General features: G+C 33.5%; 2 protein-coding genes across 8 annotated transcripts; one reads left to right on the plus strand and one right to left on the minus strand.

Annotated features, from left to right (window-relative positions):
• The first annotated feature begins 6,660 nt into the window (after window positions 1-6,660).
• Window positions 6,661-15,006, plus strand: LOC122294111 (ABSCISIC ACID-INSENSITIVE 5-like protein 2). Of its 3 annotated transcripts, none has more exons than XM_043102577.1 (4): window positions 6,661-6,898; window positions 7,881-8,795; window positions 8,895-8,966; window positions 14,568-15,006. In XM_043102577.1, the coding sequence occupies exons 2-4, from the start codon at window positions 7,986-7,988 to the stop codon at window positions 14,643-14,645; spliced, it is 960 nt and encodes a 319-aa protein (XP_042958511.1). In that variant the 5' UTR covers window positions 6,661-6,898; window positions 7,881-7,985; the 3' UTR covers window positions 14,646-15,006. The 3 variants fall into 3 exon arrangements, with proteins under 3 accessions (XP_042958511.1, XP_042958509.1, XP_042958510.1); XM_043102575.1 differs by lacking the exon at window positions 14,568-15,006 and adding an exon at window positions 11,315-11,785 and having other exon boundaries at window positions 6,663-6,898; XM_043102576.1 differs by lacking the exons at window positions 6,661-6,898; window positions 14,568-15,006 and adding exons at window positions 7,106-7,417; window positions 11,315-11,785.
• LOC122294113 (ubiquitin-like-conjugating enzyme ATG10) lies at window positions 12,116-16,606 on the minus strand. Of its 5 annotated transcripts, none has more exons than XM_043102580.1 (7): window positions 16,345-16,606; window positions 15,647-15,823; window positions 15,502-15,549; window positions 15,338-15,424; window positions 15,039-15,138; window positions 14,331-14,428; window positions 12,116-12,591 (listed from the first exon to the last, which is right to left on the minus strand). In XM_043102580.1, the coding sequence occupies exons 2-7, from the start codon at window positions 15,803-15,805 to the stop codon at window positions 12,394-12,396; spliced, it is 690 nt and encodes a 229-aa protein (XP_042958514.1). In that variant the 5' UTR covers window positions 15,806-15,823; window positions 16,345-16,606; the 3' UTR covers window positions 12,116-12,393. The 5 variants fall into 5 exon arrangements, with proteins under 5 accessions (XP_042958514.1, XP_042958512.1, XP_042958515.1 ...); XM_043102578.1 differs by having other exon boundaries at window positions 15,039-15,144; window positions 16,345-16,602; XM_043102581.1 differs by having other exon boundaries at window positions 15,039-15,144; window positions 15,722-15,823; window positions 16,345-16,600.
• Window positions 16,607-18,039: the final 1,433 nt, after the last annotated feature.

An 18,039-nucleotide genomic window follows, 5' to 3' on the forward strand; every position in this document is an offset into this window, starting at 1 on the left:
GAATAAAAAAAAATTATAAAATTTTTTTTTATATTCAGGGAAACCTACATGAATTATAAAAAGTTATAAAAATAATTTTTTTTTTCATGTAGGTTCCGTATTAATTTTTTTTTTACAGCCGACTGCAAAAAGTATTTCTCTTTTTACAATATTCACCATCAACATCAAGTTTAATAAAACCCATATTAGATGAAACTGATGTAGTTTTATAAAATCTGCTATATATAATTTATAATAAAAATAACTTTACAATTTGACTTACCATATCAAACCACATTAGTTTTAGGTTTATTTTTATTTAAACTGTTTATAACTAAAATATTTTCTTTTCTATTTATCAAATCTACTAGTGGTAAAAGGATTCAATACCCTTGCGCGGGATGCTTTCATCTAAGTTTCGTTTATTAAATAGATATGGTGAGATAAAATTAAAATTTTAATAAAATATCATTAGGATATAATTTTTATTTTAAAATTTTAAAAAAATGAATTATTTATTATATTTTGTATATAAATTGTAAAAATTTATAATTATTAAATAATATGAGATTGAAATATTTGTGTAACTAAATAAAACTTGATGTTTTTACTCAATCCCATATTTTTTCCCCCGTCAAAGTTACCACTAAATTAAACTTCTTTGTTTTAAAATATCATTAATTATTAAGAAAAAAACTACAACTTCACTGATATTTACTTCTTTAATTATTAAAAAATAAAAATAAAATAAAATACCCAGATCGTAACTTTGAAGAAAGTAAAACATGGAGCAAAGTATTATTTTCCACATCTAAAATATGGTCGTACAAAATCCAGTAATATTGTATACAATATATCGTAAAAAAAAAATAATAATAATTTACTATACATAAATCGGTGTATTAACACATCATTTATAATATATTTAATTATAATTTTAAAAAACAAAAATATAAATTATTTTTTTAAATTTACAATGAAATATTTTACAATGAAATATTTATAAAATTACAATGAAATAATTATATAAATAATGTAATTAATAAATATTTCATTGTAAATTATATAAATATTTATATAATTATAATGTAATTATTCATTATAAATATTTCATTATTGTTGGATTTTTTTTTTTAAATTTATAATGAAATATTTTTTTGTCCCACTTCTAAATCTAATGTTTTGGTTTATCGGGTACAGTTATTTTAAAATTTTTATATTATATATTGCTCGACATGCTCTAATTTAGAATATAAATTTAAATATTATAAATAAAATCTTATTAATTAAATGATATAGATAATATACTCTACTGTCTATACACTAATTTGATAATAATATAACTAAAAAATAACACATCAATTCGCTTTTAATACCGTTTAAGGATAGTTATTAAAAAATACTCAAAAGAGTTTTTAAAAAAGTAAAAAGAAGCAATAAGAAATAGGTAGTGCTAGGGATCCCGCTGCAACTCACCGTTTTTGTATTTTTTGTTTTTATATATCATTTTTTAAATATTTTTAAATATTTAAAAAATTATAATATTATTACATAAAAATAATTGATTAATACATATACAAGCTTTTAATTGATTAATACATAAAAATAATGTCATATAGCAAGTTGATTTTTTTTTTTTTAATTACTTAAGAAAAAAACATATATTTTTTTTTAAATGGAGGAAACTGATGGGTAATAATCGACAAGGTTTTATAGTCAATTTATCGAAGCTTCTCGAACCACAAAGACATATCAAATGCAAGGCTGGTTATTATTTCAAAGTATATTGCTCTAATTTTGAATTAAAGTGGTAGTTTTGCTCTAATGGTAAAGGAAAATCACAGATGAATGCTATTCTCTCATTGTCATCCTCTCTTATTAATTATTCTTAAGTCATTATTTGTAGTTTTATTTGAAATTTTTGATTAGAGTAATGTTAAATATAATGGTATGCAAACCCACGCATTTTTTATTTATTAAAAAATGGAATATGTCATTAAAAAATAATAAAAGTTTTATGTATAATTATTTTTACGTATTTTTTGTGCAGTTCATTAATGTGATTAGTAGCGTTAATTTTTTAATATAAAATAACTGTTTTGGCTAATCATATTAACAGAATGCATAAAGAATTCGTGAATATTGAATCCAAGGTTTTAAGTTTCGTATAATTATAAATTTACATATGAATTTTGATGATAACAAATGAATTCAAAGAATAAAGTAATCTCAAACTCAAGTTGTCCATACAATGGAGTCAAGCACATTAAGGAACCAAGTATGAGTAAGAAGAGAACAAATTCACATTGAAATCATAGAGTAATGTTGTAAATCTCTTAAAACTTTGAAATTAGGATTAAGGTTCAAAATTAATATTTTATCATAAAACATTAAAATACATTTTTCACATGTGCATGAATATTTTGAAAATTAAATTTGAAATTTTGAAAAATGATTGATTGTCATCTTTCACATGTGCATGCTTTATTTGAATATTTTTAAAAGTAATTAATGCTTTTTTTAACTTATGTAAAATGTAGCTAATTTTGTTTGAAAATTTTGAAAAGTAAAGTGTGCTCTTTTTGTCATATGCAAAAAGTAAAAAGATTAGGTTTGAAATTTTTGAAAAGTAAAGTGTGCTCTCTTTGTCATATGCAAAAAGTAAAAAGATTAAGTTTGAAATTTTTGAAAAATGAATGATGTTGTCTTTGACATGTGAATTTTTTTAAATTTAAATATGAAATCTCATATGCCTATAAATAGATCATTTGAGACCTTCACATTCACAACACTAAGAGCATACAACATTCATTCAAAACTTTCATTCTCTCTTCTCTAAACATTGAGCTTTAACCCTTGTTCATTTTGATATATATTGTTTGCGTTGTATTGTTCTTATTTTACTCATTGATGAGTGTTTTGTGATAACCTACCCACTATCAGCTATTGTATCAGTAAAAGGGAGTATATAACCATTATGCGTGTAGAAAGTATTCTACACAGGGAATAGTTGAATCACCACGTGTAGGGTGATTGAAGTGTAAAGAGTGTTCTACACTGATCTTTTGTAACGGTGTTGTTCAAATGTGTAATATGTTTCTATCTCCACCAGAAGAAGGTTGAATAATGAATTTGAGGATCTTCAAGGGATAGCTTGAAGCAAGGACGTAGGTAGTGGGGCCGAACCTCGTTAACATAATGAGTTTGCTTCTCTCTTATCCTTACTTTTTATATTTATTGTTGTTTCGTATTTCGTTTATATTTTATATTGTATATTTGATTTATAATTGTTATTTTTTTAAATAAAACTCAATTCACCCACATCTTATGTTAGTCATCTGTGCAACAGTAAAAGTAACTATATATAACATAACTCACTTTTTTTTTTTTTTTTTAATGTAGGTTCTATATTTCTTAAAGATAGTGAGCGAGACTATTCTAAAATTATAGATATCATTTCCTTTTAATTATTGATTGAAAATAAAGATATATCTTTGCTATCTTTCTATAAAATTACATCACAATTTCACATCCATCCAACTTTGAACATCTCCTCAACCCTTGATGAGAGAAAAGTATAAAGGAAGAGTATGCTTGCAATCATGTGACTGCAATCCCTGTGGAAACCGACATGGATGTCCACGTAGGCTTAATGAAAGGGACCATTAAGGACAAGTTCATTTCTTCGGCCTTAATGAAATGGAGCAAAAGTGCGTGGGCGATGTTTGAACACTCTATAATCACAAATATAATTTTTCATATGAAAAACTGCTCTAATTATAATTCAAAGAAAGTAATTTTCAGAGATTGTAGTGGTGATATTGTTTTTGAAATATGAAGGATAATGGAAAAGAAAATCACAGTTATGGGTGACGCACATGCTGCCTTATTTCAGTTGAAGAAACCACTATAATCAATCCTCCCAATATTTTTTTGGAAAGTAATGTTAACGTGGTGTCTCGTACGCCTTTGGACTAGGCTATCAATAGTTCGGATCTTCAATCTTGAGCCTACTAACACAAGAAAAACATCGTTAGACGATGGGCATGGTGGTGGCTGAGAAGTTTCTAATGCCTAAGTCAGTATCGTCTTTAGAGAAGTGTGTAGGAGAGTAGTAAGATTTTAGAGAGTCTAACCCTTAACCTGATACATGGTAGTCATTTTTATACCTGATTCCCATGGTCAGATGCCCATGCTCTGCGGTATGGGGAGGTGTCCTCCTAATAACCCCATCAACCATGCTTATTTAATGCAACATGACCCTCTGGAGAGGGGTGCATTTAATGCAGTGTTACCCCTACTTTGTTTTGCCCTTGGATGCATGTTATCTGATTATTCATTCTTCTCCCGCCAAAAGATCAAGGGCTTTCCATGATTTGCATTCCCCTGTCCACTTGAGGTTACTTAGGACTTAGTTCATTTGATGTGCCTCATTCTACCATCCTTTGCACTAAGGTGATCTTCCCGTGCTTCTCAAGTAGAAACTGCCTTTGTTGGGGGTCAGGGACCCTTTAATTGGGCTAATGGATCACTCAGTTGGCCTAGGTCTCTTGTGATATTGGACTCAGGCTCCGGGCCTAGAGGATAAACCTCCTAACATTTTTTGGATAAGATAAGTTTTCTTAATGATCAAAATGGGAGAGACATTTCTTGTTAATTCTGATAAGATGTTGAGACACATCCTTGATTTCAATCATTTTCCATATTAAGTCAATTGTTAAAAAAAAAAGATTTTTGCTTTGAGTCGTGCTACGTACAGGCCCCGTTGGAGGCTTGCATGCGCACGTGATGGATATTTATGTCATTTCTCATATGATTTGAGTCAAATGTAAAAAATGTCCCTTGCTTTCTCTTCCCTCCCTCAAGCGATTCGATAGAATTATTTCCTCTTTGATTCTTATCTCTCTTCTCATAATACAGCCCAGACACATCGACCCAAACCAAAGTGACCTTGTGTTTGAGTGCTTTGAAAATATATCTCTATCATTTGCATTCCCTCTGCATTTCCTCCTCCACCATCAATATGTACAATCTCATTCAAAGCGTTTGAGTGTTCTAAAAATAGATCTCATCGTCCAAAAAAATAGATGCTTAAATACTTTTTTCTAAAATGCTAAGATATTAAAGTCATTGCATGCAAATTCTCCTATATCTGAAGTGGGATCATTGGAACAAGATTGCAAGCCTTGAGGATATTGGAAATGAAAACAAATGGTTTTCTTTTTATGAGAGAAATGTTGTACCTCCTAGATACCTAGAATTTTGTGAATCGAACTAGATGGTCTTCCAACTAGAGAGAGTACTTCCTGAAATTTGGGCTGAATTGGTCTTCCAACTAGAGCGAGTACTTCATAAAATCCAACCATAGGCTAAGTAAGGGGAGGTCTATTGGATTAAATAAACAAGAACTGGATACTTGTTTTTGTTTTTTGTAAGTATGGAATATATATAGCTTTTACTATAGAAAGAAGAAGCTAGTTCTTGGCTTTGTCTTTCTAGAAGTCTTCTTAGAGCTAGAGCAGCTCTTCCCTTCCCATTTTATACATTCTCCTATATTCTATTGTCAATGGAGAGAATTCGGACTTGGTAGTGAAAGAAACAGATGAATAGAGAAAAAAATATAGAAGAAAGATTTCTCTTATCTAGGTTATTCTGAGATGATGATGGTACTATGTGAGATATAGAACAACAAATCAAGTTTTATAGAGCAGGTTATGACTCAGGAACCAGAAGAAGGAGCTTGAACAATAAAATTGTAACAAAGTGAAATGATGCGTTTTATTTCTATGCATTTTTCTCACTTAAATGAAAATTTTGTGCGCAAGAAGGTCCAAATGGGGACTGCATCCATAATTTCTCTTTTGCTTTTTGTCAATGCAATGAGGAAAAACCTCTTACCTACCGGGACTGCATGATTTGATGCCAATGAGTGGAGAGCCTTTGCTTGAGGAGTGGTGTGCTTATGATTGAGGAGTGGAGAACTTCTGCTCGATAAGACGACAGAGCTCAACAATCGTGACAGAGGAATGAGAAAATGAGCTCCGTCTATGTTTTTCTTCTTTAATATAAAACAACCGTTGACGTGGCAATGCCACTTCAATAGAGTACACGGTGTCTACACAAGCAAGACTATATGTAATAAAATGAAATGCAAATATAATTATTGCATTAAAATTTTTATGTATAATCAATTTTATGTATTTTTTATATACTATCGTAATGTGATTGACTAATTCATCAATAAAATATTTATAAAATATATAAAAGTGATTATATATAATAAAATACTTATCGCATAAATATCAATATAAATATCAGTATTAAAAACAATCGTACAAGTGATTTTTTATTTTTATAGCATAAATACCAATATCCAAAACAATCTTACAAGTGATTTTTTATTTTTAAATGTGTTAGATAACATACATATATAATAACATAATATAAAGAATATTAGTACTTTTTTCGTTTAAAAAATAGAGGAAAGAAAGAAAAACAAGGCACACTTATCGTGTGTGCCATATTTTTCTTTGTAAATTAGACCACACAAGTGGGAGAGTTCATGATTATCGCATGAGGCGACCCACATGTTAGCATTTCTTAATTTATTCACATCGGAAACTAAAACCAAAATTAAAAAGAGCCAATTAACGTTGTTTTTCCTGAGAACTATAAATAAATTTTGGGACTTTTCGATTTCTTTCTCTCTGTCTCTCTGCCTCGCCCGCACACAGAGACACCCCACCTGGGATTGTCCCTCTGCAAGCAAAGACATTGTACAAACATGTTAATATTTTTGATGTACACGCCGGTGATGATTTCCTTTCCACCCGAACAAAAGTGAGTACAAAAGTCTCAGACCCCCAAAAGTCCCTTTCCTTCTTCTCAATCTTTCCTCCAGAGCACAGATTCAGATCATGTAAGTGAGACACTGTCCCATTTTTCTTTCCTTTCCTCGGCCTTCACTGTTTGTTCCTTGTTCTACGTCTCCCTTTTACATCTGGGGACCACTCGAGGGGTTTATGATCTGGTTCTTTCTTTTATTTATTTTTATTTTTATTTTTTTGAGGCTTTTAACTTTTATTTTTTGAGTTTTTTCGGCTTTCAAAGTTTCAATAAGAACACCGATGCTCTTGCATGCAGGTCCTTTCTTTTCTTTTCTTATTTTTTCTCATTTTTATTACGTTCTGGGGTTCCGGTGATGTAATGCCACGATCTTGTTTGGGTTACTGTGTTATTCTAAATAAAATTGGCATCTTTTGTGTTTTTTTAATCTTAAAGCAAATGAAGCTGGTAGTTTTAATGGGAGCAAACTGTGGGTGAATCTTTCTGGATTTGAGTTTTTGGTTTAGGGAATTGGTCTATGGCGGCTAGAGCTATGCCCTTTCTTGGTGCATGCAGTAGATTTGTTCACCTTTCGTTCTGAAAATGATTATAGGTAAGGGGATTCATTGTCCGTGCTCGTCTGTATATATTTCTCTTTTTAATACTTCGATTTTTTAAAGGCTCGTGGTTTCTGGTGTGATTTTCAATATAGCCTTTAAGAGGATCTTTTTAACTCTTTAACCTTCAAGGGATGGGAAATTCTAGTTTTAATGGGCATTTTCTAGTTTTTTCCCTTTTAATAGGTTTATAGTTTAAAAAATTATTGGGTGAAATGGAGGTTATAGCTCTGCTCTGTGCACGCCTACATGTGCCTTTCTGCACGAAGTACATCATAGGTTTCTACCTAAAAGAAGTTTGAATAAAGATTTTCTGACCGTTATTTTCTATTTTTTTTATTATATATGAAGTGCGAGTTTTGCATGCGATCTAGTTATTTGAAAGTATTTTTGAATCTGACCTCCCAAGATTTTTGATGATATGCTGGAAGGTCTGAGCTTTTGATCTGGGATTTTCAGGTGTTTGATTGATGGGAAGATATTGAAGATTTGTTTCAGCAGCATTTAGGGCTAAGTTTTAGAGTCTTTATATTGGAATGATTAAATCAACATAGGGTTAGATGAATGGGGATCGAGACAATGGGGTCTCAAGGTGTAGGCAATAGTAATGGAAAACAGTCGCAATTGCAGCCATTGGCGCGGCAAAACTCAATGTACAGTCTTACACTTGATGAGGTTCAAAATCAGTTAGGTGACTTGGGGAAGCCACTTAGCAGTATGAACCTCGATGAGCTTCTAAAAAATGTTTGGACTGCCGAGGTGCATCAGTCCACGGGTATGGACATTGAGGGCACAGCACAGGCCAGTCAAACTGCCCTGCAGCGTCAGGCTAGCCTATCATTAACTAGTGCACTGAGCAAGAAGACGGTGGATGAGGTTTGGAGAGATATTCAGCAAAGCAAAAATAGTGAGGAAAAGAAGTCTCGGGAACGGCAGCCTACTTTGGGAGAGATGACTTTGGAGGATTTCTTGGTGAAGGCAGGGATTGTGGCTGAAACATCTACAGAGAAATCCAGTGCTGGTCCTGTTGGTGTTGATCAGAACACAGCCTTGCAATTTCCACAGCAAGGTCAGTGGATACAGTATCAACAGCAACAATATCAGCAACCACAACAGAGCATGATGGGGGTTTATATGCCAGGCCAGCCTATACCACAGCCACTGCACATGGGGGCTGGTGCTGTGATGGATGTTCCATATCCGGAGAATCAGGTAGCATTAACTTCACCATTGATGGGAACCTTGTCGGACACACAAATGCCTGGGAGGAAAAGAGGTGTCCCAGAAGACATGATTGAAAAGACTGTAGAGAGAAGGCAAAAGAGGATGATCAAGAACCGTGAATCTGCTGCTCGCTCACGAGCAAGGAAGCAGGTTGGCTTTCAAAAGTATTGGTCATTACAAATTCCTTGCAATGTCTTTTTCAATTGTCATGTTGATTTTCCAATGACTTGAAAGATATCAATATGCTAGGCTTACACTAATGAACTGGAGAACAAAGTTTCGCGTCTGGAAGAGGAAAACGAAAGGCTCCGGAAACGGAAGGTTAGGTTCTTCATTGAAGATATTGACAAATTGCTTGGGTTTATTTTCTTTAATACCTTACAGTCTCATATGAATAATGGTAATGTGTTTCTTTTCTACGGATGATTTAAAGAAAAATGTGGCCTTCTGAGGCATGGATAGCTGTTATGGGGTATGGGCATGTTGATGCATGTTAACATGGAAACTCTCTCTCTCTTAGTGTCTTAACATGAACATTTTTGAAAGGATAATATACATTATGGTTGGGATGTGGTAATAAAAAAATACTTTCACAAGGTAAGCTTTCTATTATGCTGTTAAATATAATGCTATTATTCAGCAATAGGTACTTATTGTAACTATTACTGAATAACAGTCAGAAATATTCCATTAACCCCTCATGTTTTCTGTTATACATACTAACTAGTTTAATATTGGATTCATTGATTGAGTGCCCTGTACATACCGGAAAGCATCATAACTTATTTGGGTTTATGTGTTGCTAAATCATAGACCATCATTCTAGCAGTTACTCTTTTAATTCCTTGTCCCGAAGATGAGAAATGGCATGCATTATTTTTCAAGACAAGATTGGCATATTTTCCTCTATCAGAGTATAATTTTTTTCTCGATCAAAAAATATTATAATTTTTTCATCTACATGGCTGTCATCAGACACCCACACAGTGGCATTATTTCTGGAACTATATTGAGGCTGGAGGCTTAATAACTATCCTTTAAAACTTGGTGGATGGTTTTTTGAACACCAATCGCTTGGTGCATATGATAAATTTCATTTTTAGCATTGGAGGATTCATTGAACTATTCAAGTGGCTGGAAATTTTAGTCAAGTGTCTTTGGAAAAAACAGGGGCTCCTGGCCACTTAAAACAAGTGGCGTAGGGTATGGTCATGGGATCAATCTTGTAGTGTTGGTGAGTTAGTAGCTCAATTTTGTAAGATTTATGGCATACACTTGATTTGTCATTTACGAGGTGGATGAGAAAAGAAAAATGACAGTGTTCTCTCTAAAGACTCACTTTCTCTAGTTTGCACAAGGAATAAATTTGGAGCTGGGAAAAAACTAATGAAGAACGATTTTCCTTCTTTCCTATTTATTTTTTATTTTAATTTATTCCCCTGAATGATACTTCCCCCGGGCATCCCTTTTTTTTTATCCTTTTTTTGTTGTATGGGGGAAAGGATAGAAATTAGGACAAGGTTCTTTCTTTTTTATCCTCTCTACCTTCCATCTCTCTCTTTCAAAATTCAATTGCACATTATATCTTTTTCTACCTCATCCTTTTAATCTCATTCTTGACTTTCCTTGTTTCTTTTTCTTTGATTTCTCTTTAGCAGAAACAAAATCGAATTGTTCCCTTACATGATTCTTCATATAATTGGTGCCTTTAATCTAAGAATTTCTTTATACAGGGGTGACCTCTCTCTCTCCATCTCTCCAAGAAAAGAAAAAAAAAAAAAAAAATTGTTGGAAGATACATTTCCTTTCTCTATTTAGGTGCATCTCTTGTATAGTTTTTGTATACTTGAGCCGCAAAAAATTCTCAAATGAAACCTTCTCATAGAGCAGTTGTTTCTTATACATGTTTTATTACGTTGATTTGGCACATTAGGCACATGCTGAGTCTTGGTTTAATGCCTTATTAATTTCTGTATATTTTTTATTCCTTCATCAATTATTTAGTTGTGTATGTGATATTTTTTTAAATAAAATATATATTTTTTAAAACAAATAACAAGGCATAACTCAAGTACACTAGAAGAATACAATTGAGAACACCAAGTTACAAGTTAGGAACTAGAGATAGATATAAGAAAATCATGAAAGGTGGCTAATCGGTGGATCATTTATGATTACATTGTGAGGTGACTAGGGTGTTATGGTATGAAGTGTTAATTGGAGCAGAATGGCTTGGGTGATGCCTAGAAGGGTGGTAGATCTTTTTGCTTGCTGGAGAAGTTTAAGGGGGTAATTTGCAAATTGCTGCTGTTTGGAATATGATCCCTCTCTGCCTTGTGTGGTGTATTTGGGTTGAGAGGAATGGTTGATGCTTTGAAAATAAGGAATGCTCGGTGGATGAACTTAGACATTTTTTCTTTAATACCTTGCTCCAGTGAGCTTCAGCTATTGGGTTTAATGGAACTAGTATCCATGATTTTCTTATTTCTTTCTCTAGTTCCTAACCTGTAAATAGGTTCAGTTTTTGTATGCTCACTCTGTACTTGGCTTTGCCTTGTTACTTGTTTTAACAAAATTTTCTTATTCGCCAAACAAGAAAAAGAAAAAGAAAATCATGAGAGCGAGCCCCAAAGAAGTGTGTGTATGTTAAACTCGGCTCTGTCTTTCAGGAGCTGGAGAAAATGTTGCCATCTGCACCACCTCCGGAGCCAAAGTATCAGCTTCGCAGAACATCTTCAGCCTCATTCTGATGGGGCTGAAGATGATGCTCCTTTTACACTGTAAGGTGGGGATGTAGGCACTCACTCTCCTGATCTCTCTCCGAAAGAATTGGCTGTTGCGTAGCCGTGGACGGTTTACTTCTCCCTTTTATGTGATGATGCTTGTATTTGGTCCCTGTGAAATCATAATTTTCACCACACCCCTTGTACCATTTCACTAATGAGTTTTTACAGATGTTTGGTATATAGCCTCTTTCCCCCGGTTGCCATTTATTTTTTCAGTTTTTTTTTTCCCTAATTTAATAGAGTTCTCTTTTATTTGACTTTTTAATGTGAAATGGGATGCATTACAATTTTTAATAGTTTGGGAAGTAATTGTTGACTTTGCTAATCTGGAAATGATTGCAATTGTTTGGTAAATTGAGAGGATTGTGTATTTTGTCCCTAATATATAATTTATTCATGTCTCTCAACGGCCAGTTCTTGGCATCTTTCATGCGTATAGACTATCTTACACGCTATGAGACAGAATACATCGAAAAAACACGTGCAGAGGTTGATCCCCATGTCTCTCAAAAGATAACTCCAATTAACATATATGACCTGATTGAGATTTGGTACCCTGTATCCAATTATTACAGGAATTACATCAAACCTTCAGAGGTTGCAGTAATCAAAAATAAAAAATGAAATAAAATTCACGTGGTAATATGATCTTGCTGTGCCTATGACCTGCTGAAACCTTTAAAATTGTCTGAACTATCCAAGGATGAAACTTGGATTGATGGGTTTTTCTACATTGGTTTCCTCTGAGAGAGAGAGAGAGAGATTGTTTACCTCAGAGTTTCCACCATGTTCTTCTAACACACCTAAAGCACCTATTAGGCCAGGAATAAGTCCATCCGGCAACTGAATATAACAAAAAAATAAAAAATAAAAACACAAAAGGAAAAAGATTGTTCACAAAAGCAAACTCCAATATGTCTACACCATGTATAGATATAGTCTAAACTGTCATCAGCCACCCATTATAGCTGATTCAGCATTTCATAAGGGATCCTAAGACCAACAACTTGCCCAACGAATGAGAGCCATGAAATCAGATATACTTCAATTGCCGCTCCATTTCTAGCCAGAGAAACATCACCTTGGAAAAGCAGCTTCATCCACTCACCGGTTCCGCATGGATGTAATTTGTACCATGGCCTGTTCAAGTATGGATGCTCCTACATGGACAAATCAATGTTGTTAAGGTTTTGTAGTAACTTTCAGACAACACCCAAAGTGAAAGTAAAATTGACAAGCAATGCTTCGTCAACCTCTACTTTGTGTGCCAAAGCCGATTAAGTATAGAAATCTACAAACGACAAACAATGTGTAAGACGAATACAAAGTTTTCCATAAGGTGCCTGACGGTCTAATGACCCATTAACCACACACACATTGCAGGAATGATATTTAGAAACAGATATACTAGAAGTCTAGAATAGTTTGATTTCAATTCTGATATTATACATTACGTGCAGCTATACCAACAGAAAAGCCATATGCTCGATATGATTACGACCAAAAGACTATTATAATTCCTGAAATGTCAAGGATCCAATATGGGAGTTGGGAGATTCTAGGGAATAAGACCTGCATTGTTCAAGTAAAGAAGTAATGCTCCAATCCCACATTGAGAAAAGGAATAACCACAGATGGGTATAAGTAGTCATAAATGCTAAGGCCAGCATTGGTTAATTACCACGTGAAACTGGGCTTTATATGTGATTTTATGGAAGCTTCAATTTTTATTTATTTTTTGGATAGAAGGGAAGCTTCTATTTGGTTGGTCCTTTTGGACTCATATGCATACGTGGCTAGCACTTTTTCGGGGTCGCTAGTTATGGTGCTTTGCATGGAGACTTGATCATTTACATGGTAATTGTTACAAGTTAAATTGTTAATTAATCATTACTTCCTAGGTATGAATTATACTCGTTCAAATCTATCACACGATAACCCCACCAACCTACGAGAGCTTGGGGTGCTACAAAAGCACCATGACCCTGATAAATATTCTGTCTCAAGGTTGGCGCTATCTGCAACAGGCAGCATCATGACAAGCTACACGATACTAATCCTCCCAACCTATAGAGAAAAGCAACGAAATTTATAGTGGGTCCATATACTGCTGGTTGAGAATGGCCAAAAACACGAGCTACCTCTTAGGCAGCCAAACCAAGCCGTTTCTGTTCTTTTCTTCTTTTTTTCTCAATCAAATTAAATTTGGTTCAGTAAGATCTTGTACCAATAATCCGTGTGGGATTTTAATAATCCAAAACCGGAGGGCAGTTGTTTCACCTCATGATATGTCCTTGCTCTCATCCCTATGTTTTGAGTGTCAGACAGCTAACAAATGTATCCATGTGCATTGTTTTGTCCCATCTTGCCCAAAACCCAATCAGCAACACTCAGTTTTTTGCCTTCTCCACTCTTCTTTGACAGATCTGAGAAAACCCTCACCACGACCTTCACAAGTTTGTCGCCAATGTAAATGGCCATAATTGTGACTACCATGACCATGACTATCACAATTACACTCAACCCTCCAAATAAAAGAAGTTACAGAGCCTCGCACCAATCCAGACCCACCTTGTTTTTATCCAGTCAGATCATTAAAATTAATGGCACATGCTCGAGAATTCAAATCACTTTTACATGCTCATTTGATAATCTTCTCCTCTTGGAAAAAGCAAAACTTCGTACCATGAGGTGCACTGAAAACCTTTGACAGAAATTGAACAGCAATTTGATTTAAGGTTTATAATTCATATGAGAATGAATATGATGGCAGTTCTGTCTCTATCCAAGTCATATAAAATATAATCACTAATGCAAGTAATATATTTTTGCAGGAAAAAAGAAAAGAAAAGAAAAGAAACCAAACAAAAATAAGAGGAAAGTGAAATAGCAAGTTTACCTCCTGGGTTATAAACGTCCATTTTGAATCCAACAGTGTTTTGGCAGAGTGAGCAGGAAGGTGTTTTTTTATATCCTCAAACTGCAAAGGTTCTCCATCTATACACTTAACAACATGAGTGCTTTGCTTGAAAAAACATTTCAATAGATAAAAACTGGTATAGATATGGATGCTGAAAATGTAGTTATATATACTCTATATATTGATCTAGTCTAAATGTGCAGTTGTTTCATGCAGGTTATATGCATCAATTCAGTCCTGAATAAGGTTCTTAGGAAGTTCTCTCTCTCTCTCTTGATTGGGATAAAATTTTGACAATGGATAATCTCACAAACAGAAGGATCTTATATTGGAAAGGTGCTATGTGTGGATTCTAGTGGGTGTTACCAGAGACAGCTTTTGAACTGTTGTATGGTTGACCATAATTCTTTGATTCTGTTTGTGGAAAGGGTCTCATATGTATATAAAATTATGAAAGACTTGTATTAGTTTCAATCAAACATATAGAGGGGTATTCAAGCCATACTTTCTTATGTGTAGATATAAACATACTTTTTTTTATATGCATGTGTAGATACATACATGTATATCAGACATGCTACAGAGTATGTGGAATGTGTATGTGCGCTTGTATGTATATTTATAAAAAATGTACAAACACAAATTTCATGCGTTATTTATGATCTGATTAAATACAGATGAACATACCACTGTAGTACACACGAAAATATAGCACCGGAACCCTATATGGAGCACTATATACTATATGGAGATCATAGTAACATATTTCATCATGATCGCTCTGACCCTGGACCTTGCAATAAGAGCAAGTTCATGATCAATATAGTAGAGGAGACAAGAATTAACAGGTAACAGAAAATGCACAATCCTCATGTTCGATCTATAGATATATATATATATATATATATGTATGTCTACTTAGTTATTCTTCAAGACTTACATAACACATAGGGAAAAAAAACGAGGATGTTAGTTAAAAGACGTACTAAGGTGGCAATATCAATGGACTCCTCTTTGTCAGAGCAACTTGTCTCTTCTTTCTGAGGGAAACTTGGTAGTTCATCATGTTCCTCCTGAACATAACAGTTATGATAAAGATCATTTCATCAATTAAAAGAGCTAGTGCTCTGCTGTAACACTAAGGACAGACCTTAATTGACACGAGAATTATGTTCTCCAGTGACAAGTATCCTTCCACCTAAGAGATCAAGAGGAACAAACGATAAAAGTAAGATCAACTTTTTTGAAAAGGAAATTACTACACTGGAGGAAAAATTAAAAGGAAAGTTGACAACGCTAACTTCGTGAGAAGCCACCCAAGGTTGTTTGGGACAAGAGACCCATGACCAAGGAGGGGAAGCTGAAGAGACCTTTTTCCATTTCTCTACTAAAGCACAAGCAGCGGCATGAAATTCCGCTAATGAGATGGTTCCATCCCAAGATGATATATCCATGACCACTTATTATGTAGCCTGACGAAGGAGCAAAAAGAAATGCTCTTTCAGGGTCGTAAAAACAGGGCAAAAACTTACAAATTTTATAACCCAGTCTAGAGATCATAGTAAATCATTTCCCATCAATCCCAATATCTAGAATTAGAAAATGCGGAAGCTTGGGGTATTTATGGCATATGCTGCGGCAGATTTTCTCTTTAATGAGGGCTATGTGTATTTGCGATGGACTGGTTAGTTACCAGAGTCCATTTCTGCATGAGACAATTTTCTAAATGCGACAGTAGAATCAATGCGAAATGGAATTTTGTTGCCTTTTCCAGATTGACCAAAAGAAAAAAAAAAAAGAAAGAGAGAAATAATCCGAAAACTTAGCAGTGAAACGCTCACACGGACTATAATTGTTTACTATTTCGGGATTGTTAATCGTTCGTGCTTACTTTCCTTCTGTTTCTCAACAAACCCCCTGAAAACAAAGAAGATTACCCGCCCAATCGATCAAGCAAAGGGGGAGAGAGAGAGAGAGAGAGAGAGGCTCTAACCTGAGCCAGAGTCCCAAAAGTACTAGCGGTCTGTTGGTGGGGTACTGCTTAACTGGAGGAAGCAGGAGCAAGGAGCGGGTCGGAGTCGGTACAAGCCGACTACACCTACCATCGTTATAGCGCCGATTCAGTGGTACCGTGGGCAGGAAGGGATACCCGAACTTCCTGCTTGATTTGGTGACCCGATCCGATATATTTATATAAAGTAGTTTTGTCCAACTCGGATTTTTATAAACACAGCCCTCATGAAGCGAGCATCCTTGTCTTCTCTTGCAGGCTCGTTTGGTCACGTACTCACAAAAGAAATAAATTTATAAAAAGTAATAAAATAATTTTAAGTCAATATTTTTTATGATACTAGGTGAAAGTAACGTGCAATGCACGTTTGCTTAGTTTATATATAATTTTTTTTTGTTAAGAAATAATTTTTTATTAATAAAGACTTAATATTTTTGGTTAATTAAATAACTATCAATGTAATGTTTATGTAATTGATAAATAATTATACGTTGTGATATATTATAAAATAAGACCATTAATAGAATTTATAACATTGTCCTATAAATAAACATCGCCCATAGTTTAATGAAAGTTGTCTGAGATAATTTTGATTTTAGGATGATGATCCAGCATTTTCCTCATCTTGCACTGCTTCAATAGAGAGGATATTAAACTGCCTATATTTTTTCTCCTTCAATTTCTCTGGATCTGCATAGACTTGAATCTTCCAAATTTTTTTTGATAATTTCTCTACAATGCATTTAACATGCGGTTGATTTTCCTACAAAATAAATTTTGAATAGGTTTACATAATTAATAAAAAAAAAAACCCAATTTTTTTTGTAATTGATTCATTATAACAAAACTAAACTTTTGAAGAAAAATTAAAGAGATACCTCTCCAGCATGTTCCATCAATTCAACTGCTGAACAACCAAGTGCTTGTTCTGCTACTTCACCAAACATAGTAGCAGCTAGCTTTCCAGTATTATCGTCCAGTTCGACATATGCCCTAGCACTTTAAATGCATTGAATATATTAATTTAAATTTGAATAGTGTTAAATTATGAATTAAATCAGACATAAATTATAAATTAAAATTGTAAGATACATACCGTGGTTTGCAGACCCCTTGGTTTTTGCAATACATACAAATGAAACTTTCATTATATTTATATCCAGTTCCTTTATTACAGCCAATGCATGACATGTAATAAAATACTTTGGTAAAGTCAGTAACATTTATCTTCGCATTTATCCAGAATTTTGCTTTCTACATTAAATTATAATAAATTTTTAGAATGAATGTTTGTGTGAATATTTTAATTTATTAGTAATAAAATAATATTTACTAATAAAATAATATTTACCGCCATGGGTTGTAAACCCTTAATCAACCCTGCAATATCACAATTCTTCACAATTTCCCGAATACCAACAGATGACAGTGGTGCAGATGGGTATGTCAAGGATCTTGCAATAATACTTTTAATTATCAAATCGTTATTCTCCGCCCTTAAAATTCAGAAAAGAATAATAATGTAAGGAAATGAAATATACATGTAAATTAATTAATCACATAAATAACTCTAATAAAAATGCATTAATATGTAATTGTTAATTTTGAAGAGTTACCATTGCTTCATTGCAGCTGCCTGGGGAAGAAGATGATTGATTATAAAGGTACTTGATGGAC

Source organism: Carya illinoinensis, chromosome 14 (genome assembly GCF_018687715.1).
Source record: "Carya illinoinensis cultivar Pawnee chromosome 14, C.illinoinensisPawnee_v1, whole genome shotgun sequence".
Classification (NCBI taxonomy): Eukaryota; Viridiplantae; Streptophyta; class Magnoliopsida; order Fagales; family Juglandaceae; genus Carya; species Carya illinoinensis.

Bases quoted from the DNA above. Each gene is read 5' to 3' on its own strand.
- LOC122294111 (XM_043102575.1), top strand. From the start codon at position 7,986: ATGGGGATCGAGACAATGGGGTCTCAAGGTGTAGGCAATAGTAATGGA. The intron at 8,796-8,894 runs GTTGGCTTTCAA...TCAATATGCTAG, and splicing joins GCTCACGAGCAAGGAAGCAG to GCTTACACTAATGAACTGGA. The intron at 8,967-11,314 runs GTTAGGTTCTTC...TCTGTCTTTCAG, and splicing joins AAAGGCTCCGGAAACGGAAG to GAGCTGGAGAAAATGTTGCC.
- LOC122294113 (XM_043102578.1), bottom strand. From the start codon at position 15,805: ATGGATATATCATCTTGGGATGGAACCATCTCATTAGCGGAATTTCAT. The intron at 15,550-15,646 runs GTTGTCAACTTT...TTGATCTCTTAG, and splicing joins TGGCTTCTCACGAAGTTAGC to GTGGAAGGATACTTGTCACT. The intron at 15,425-15,501 runs GTCTGTCCTTAG...TGTTATGTTCAG, and splicing joins TAATTCTCGTGTCAATTAAG to GAGGAACATGATGAACTACC.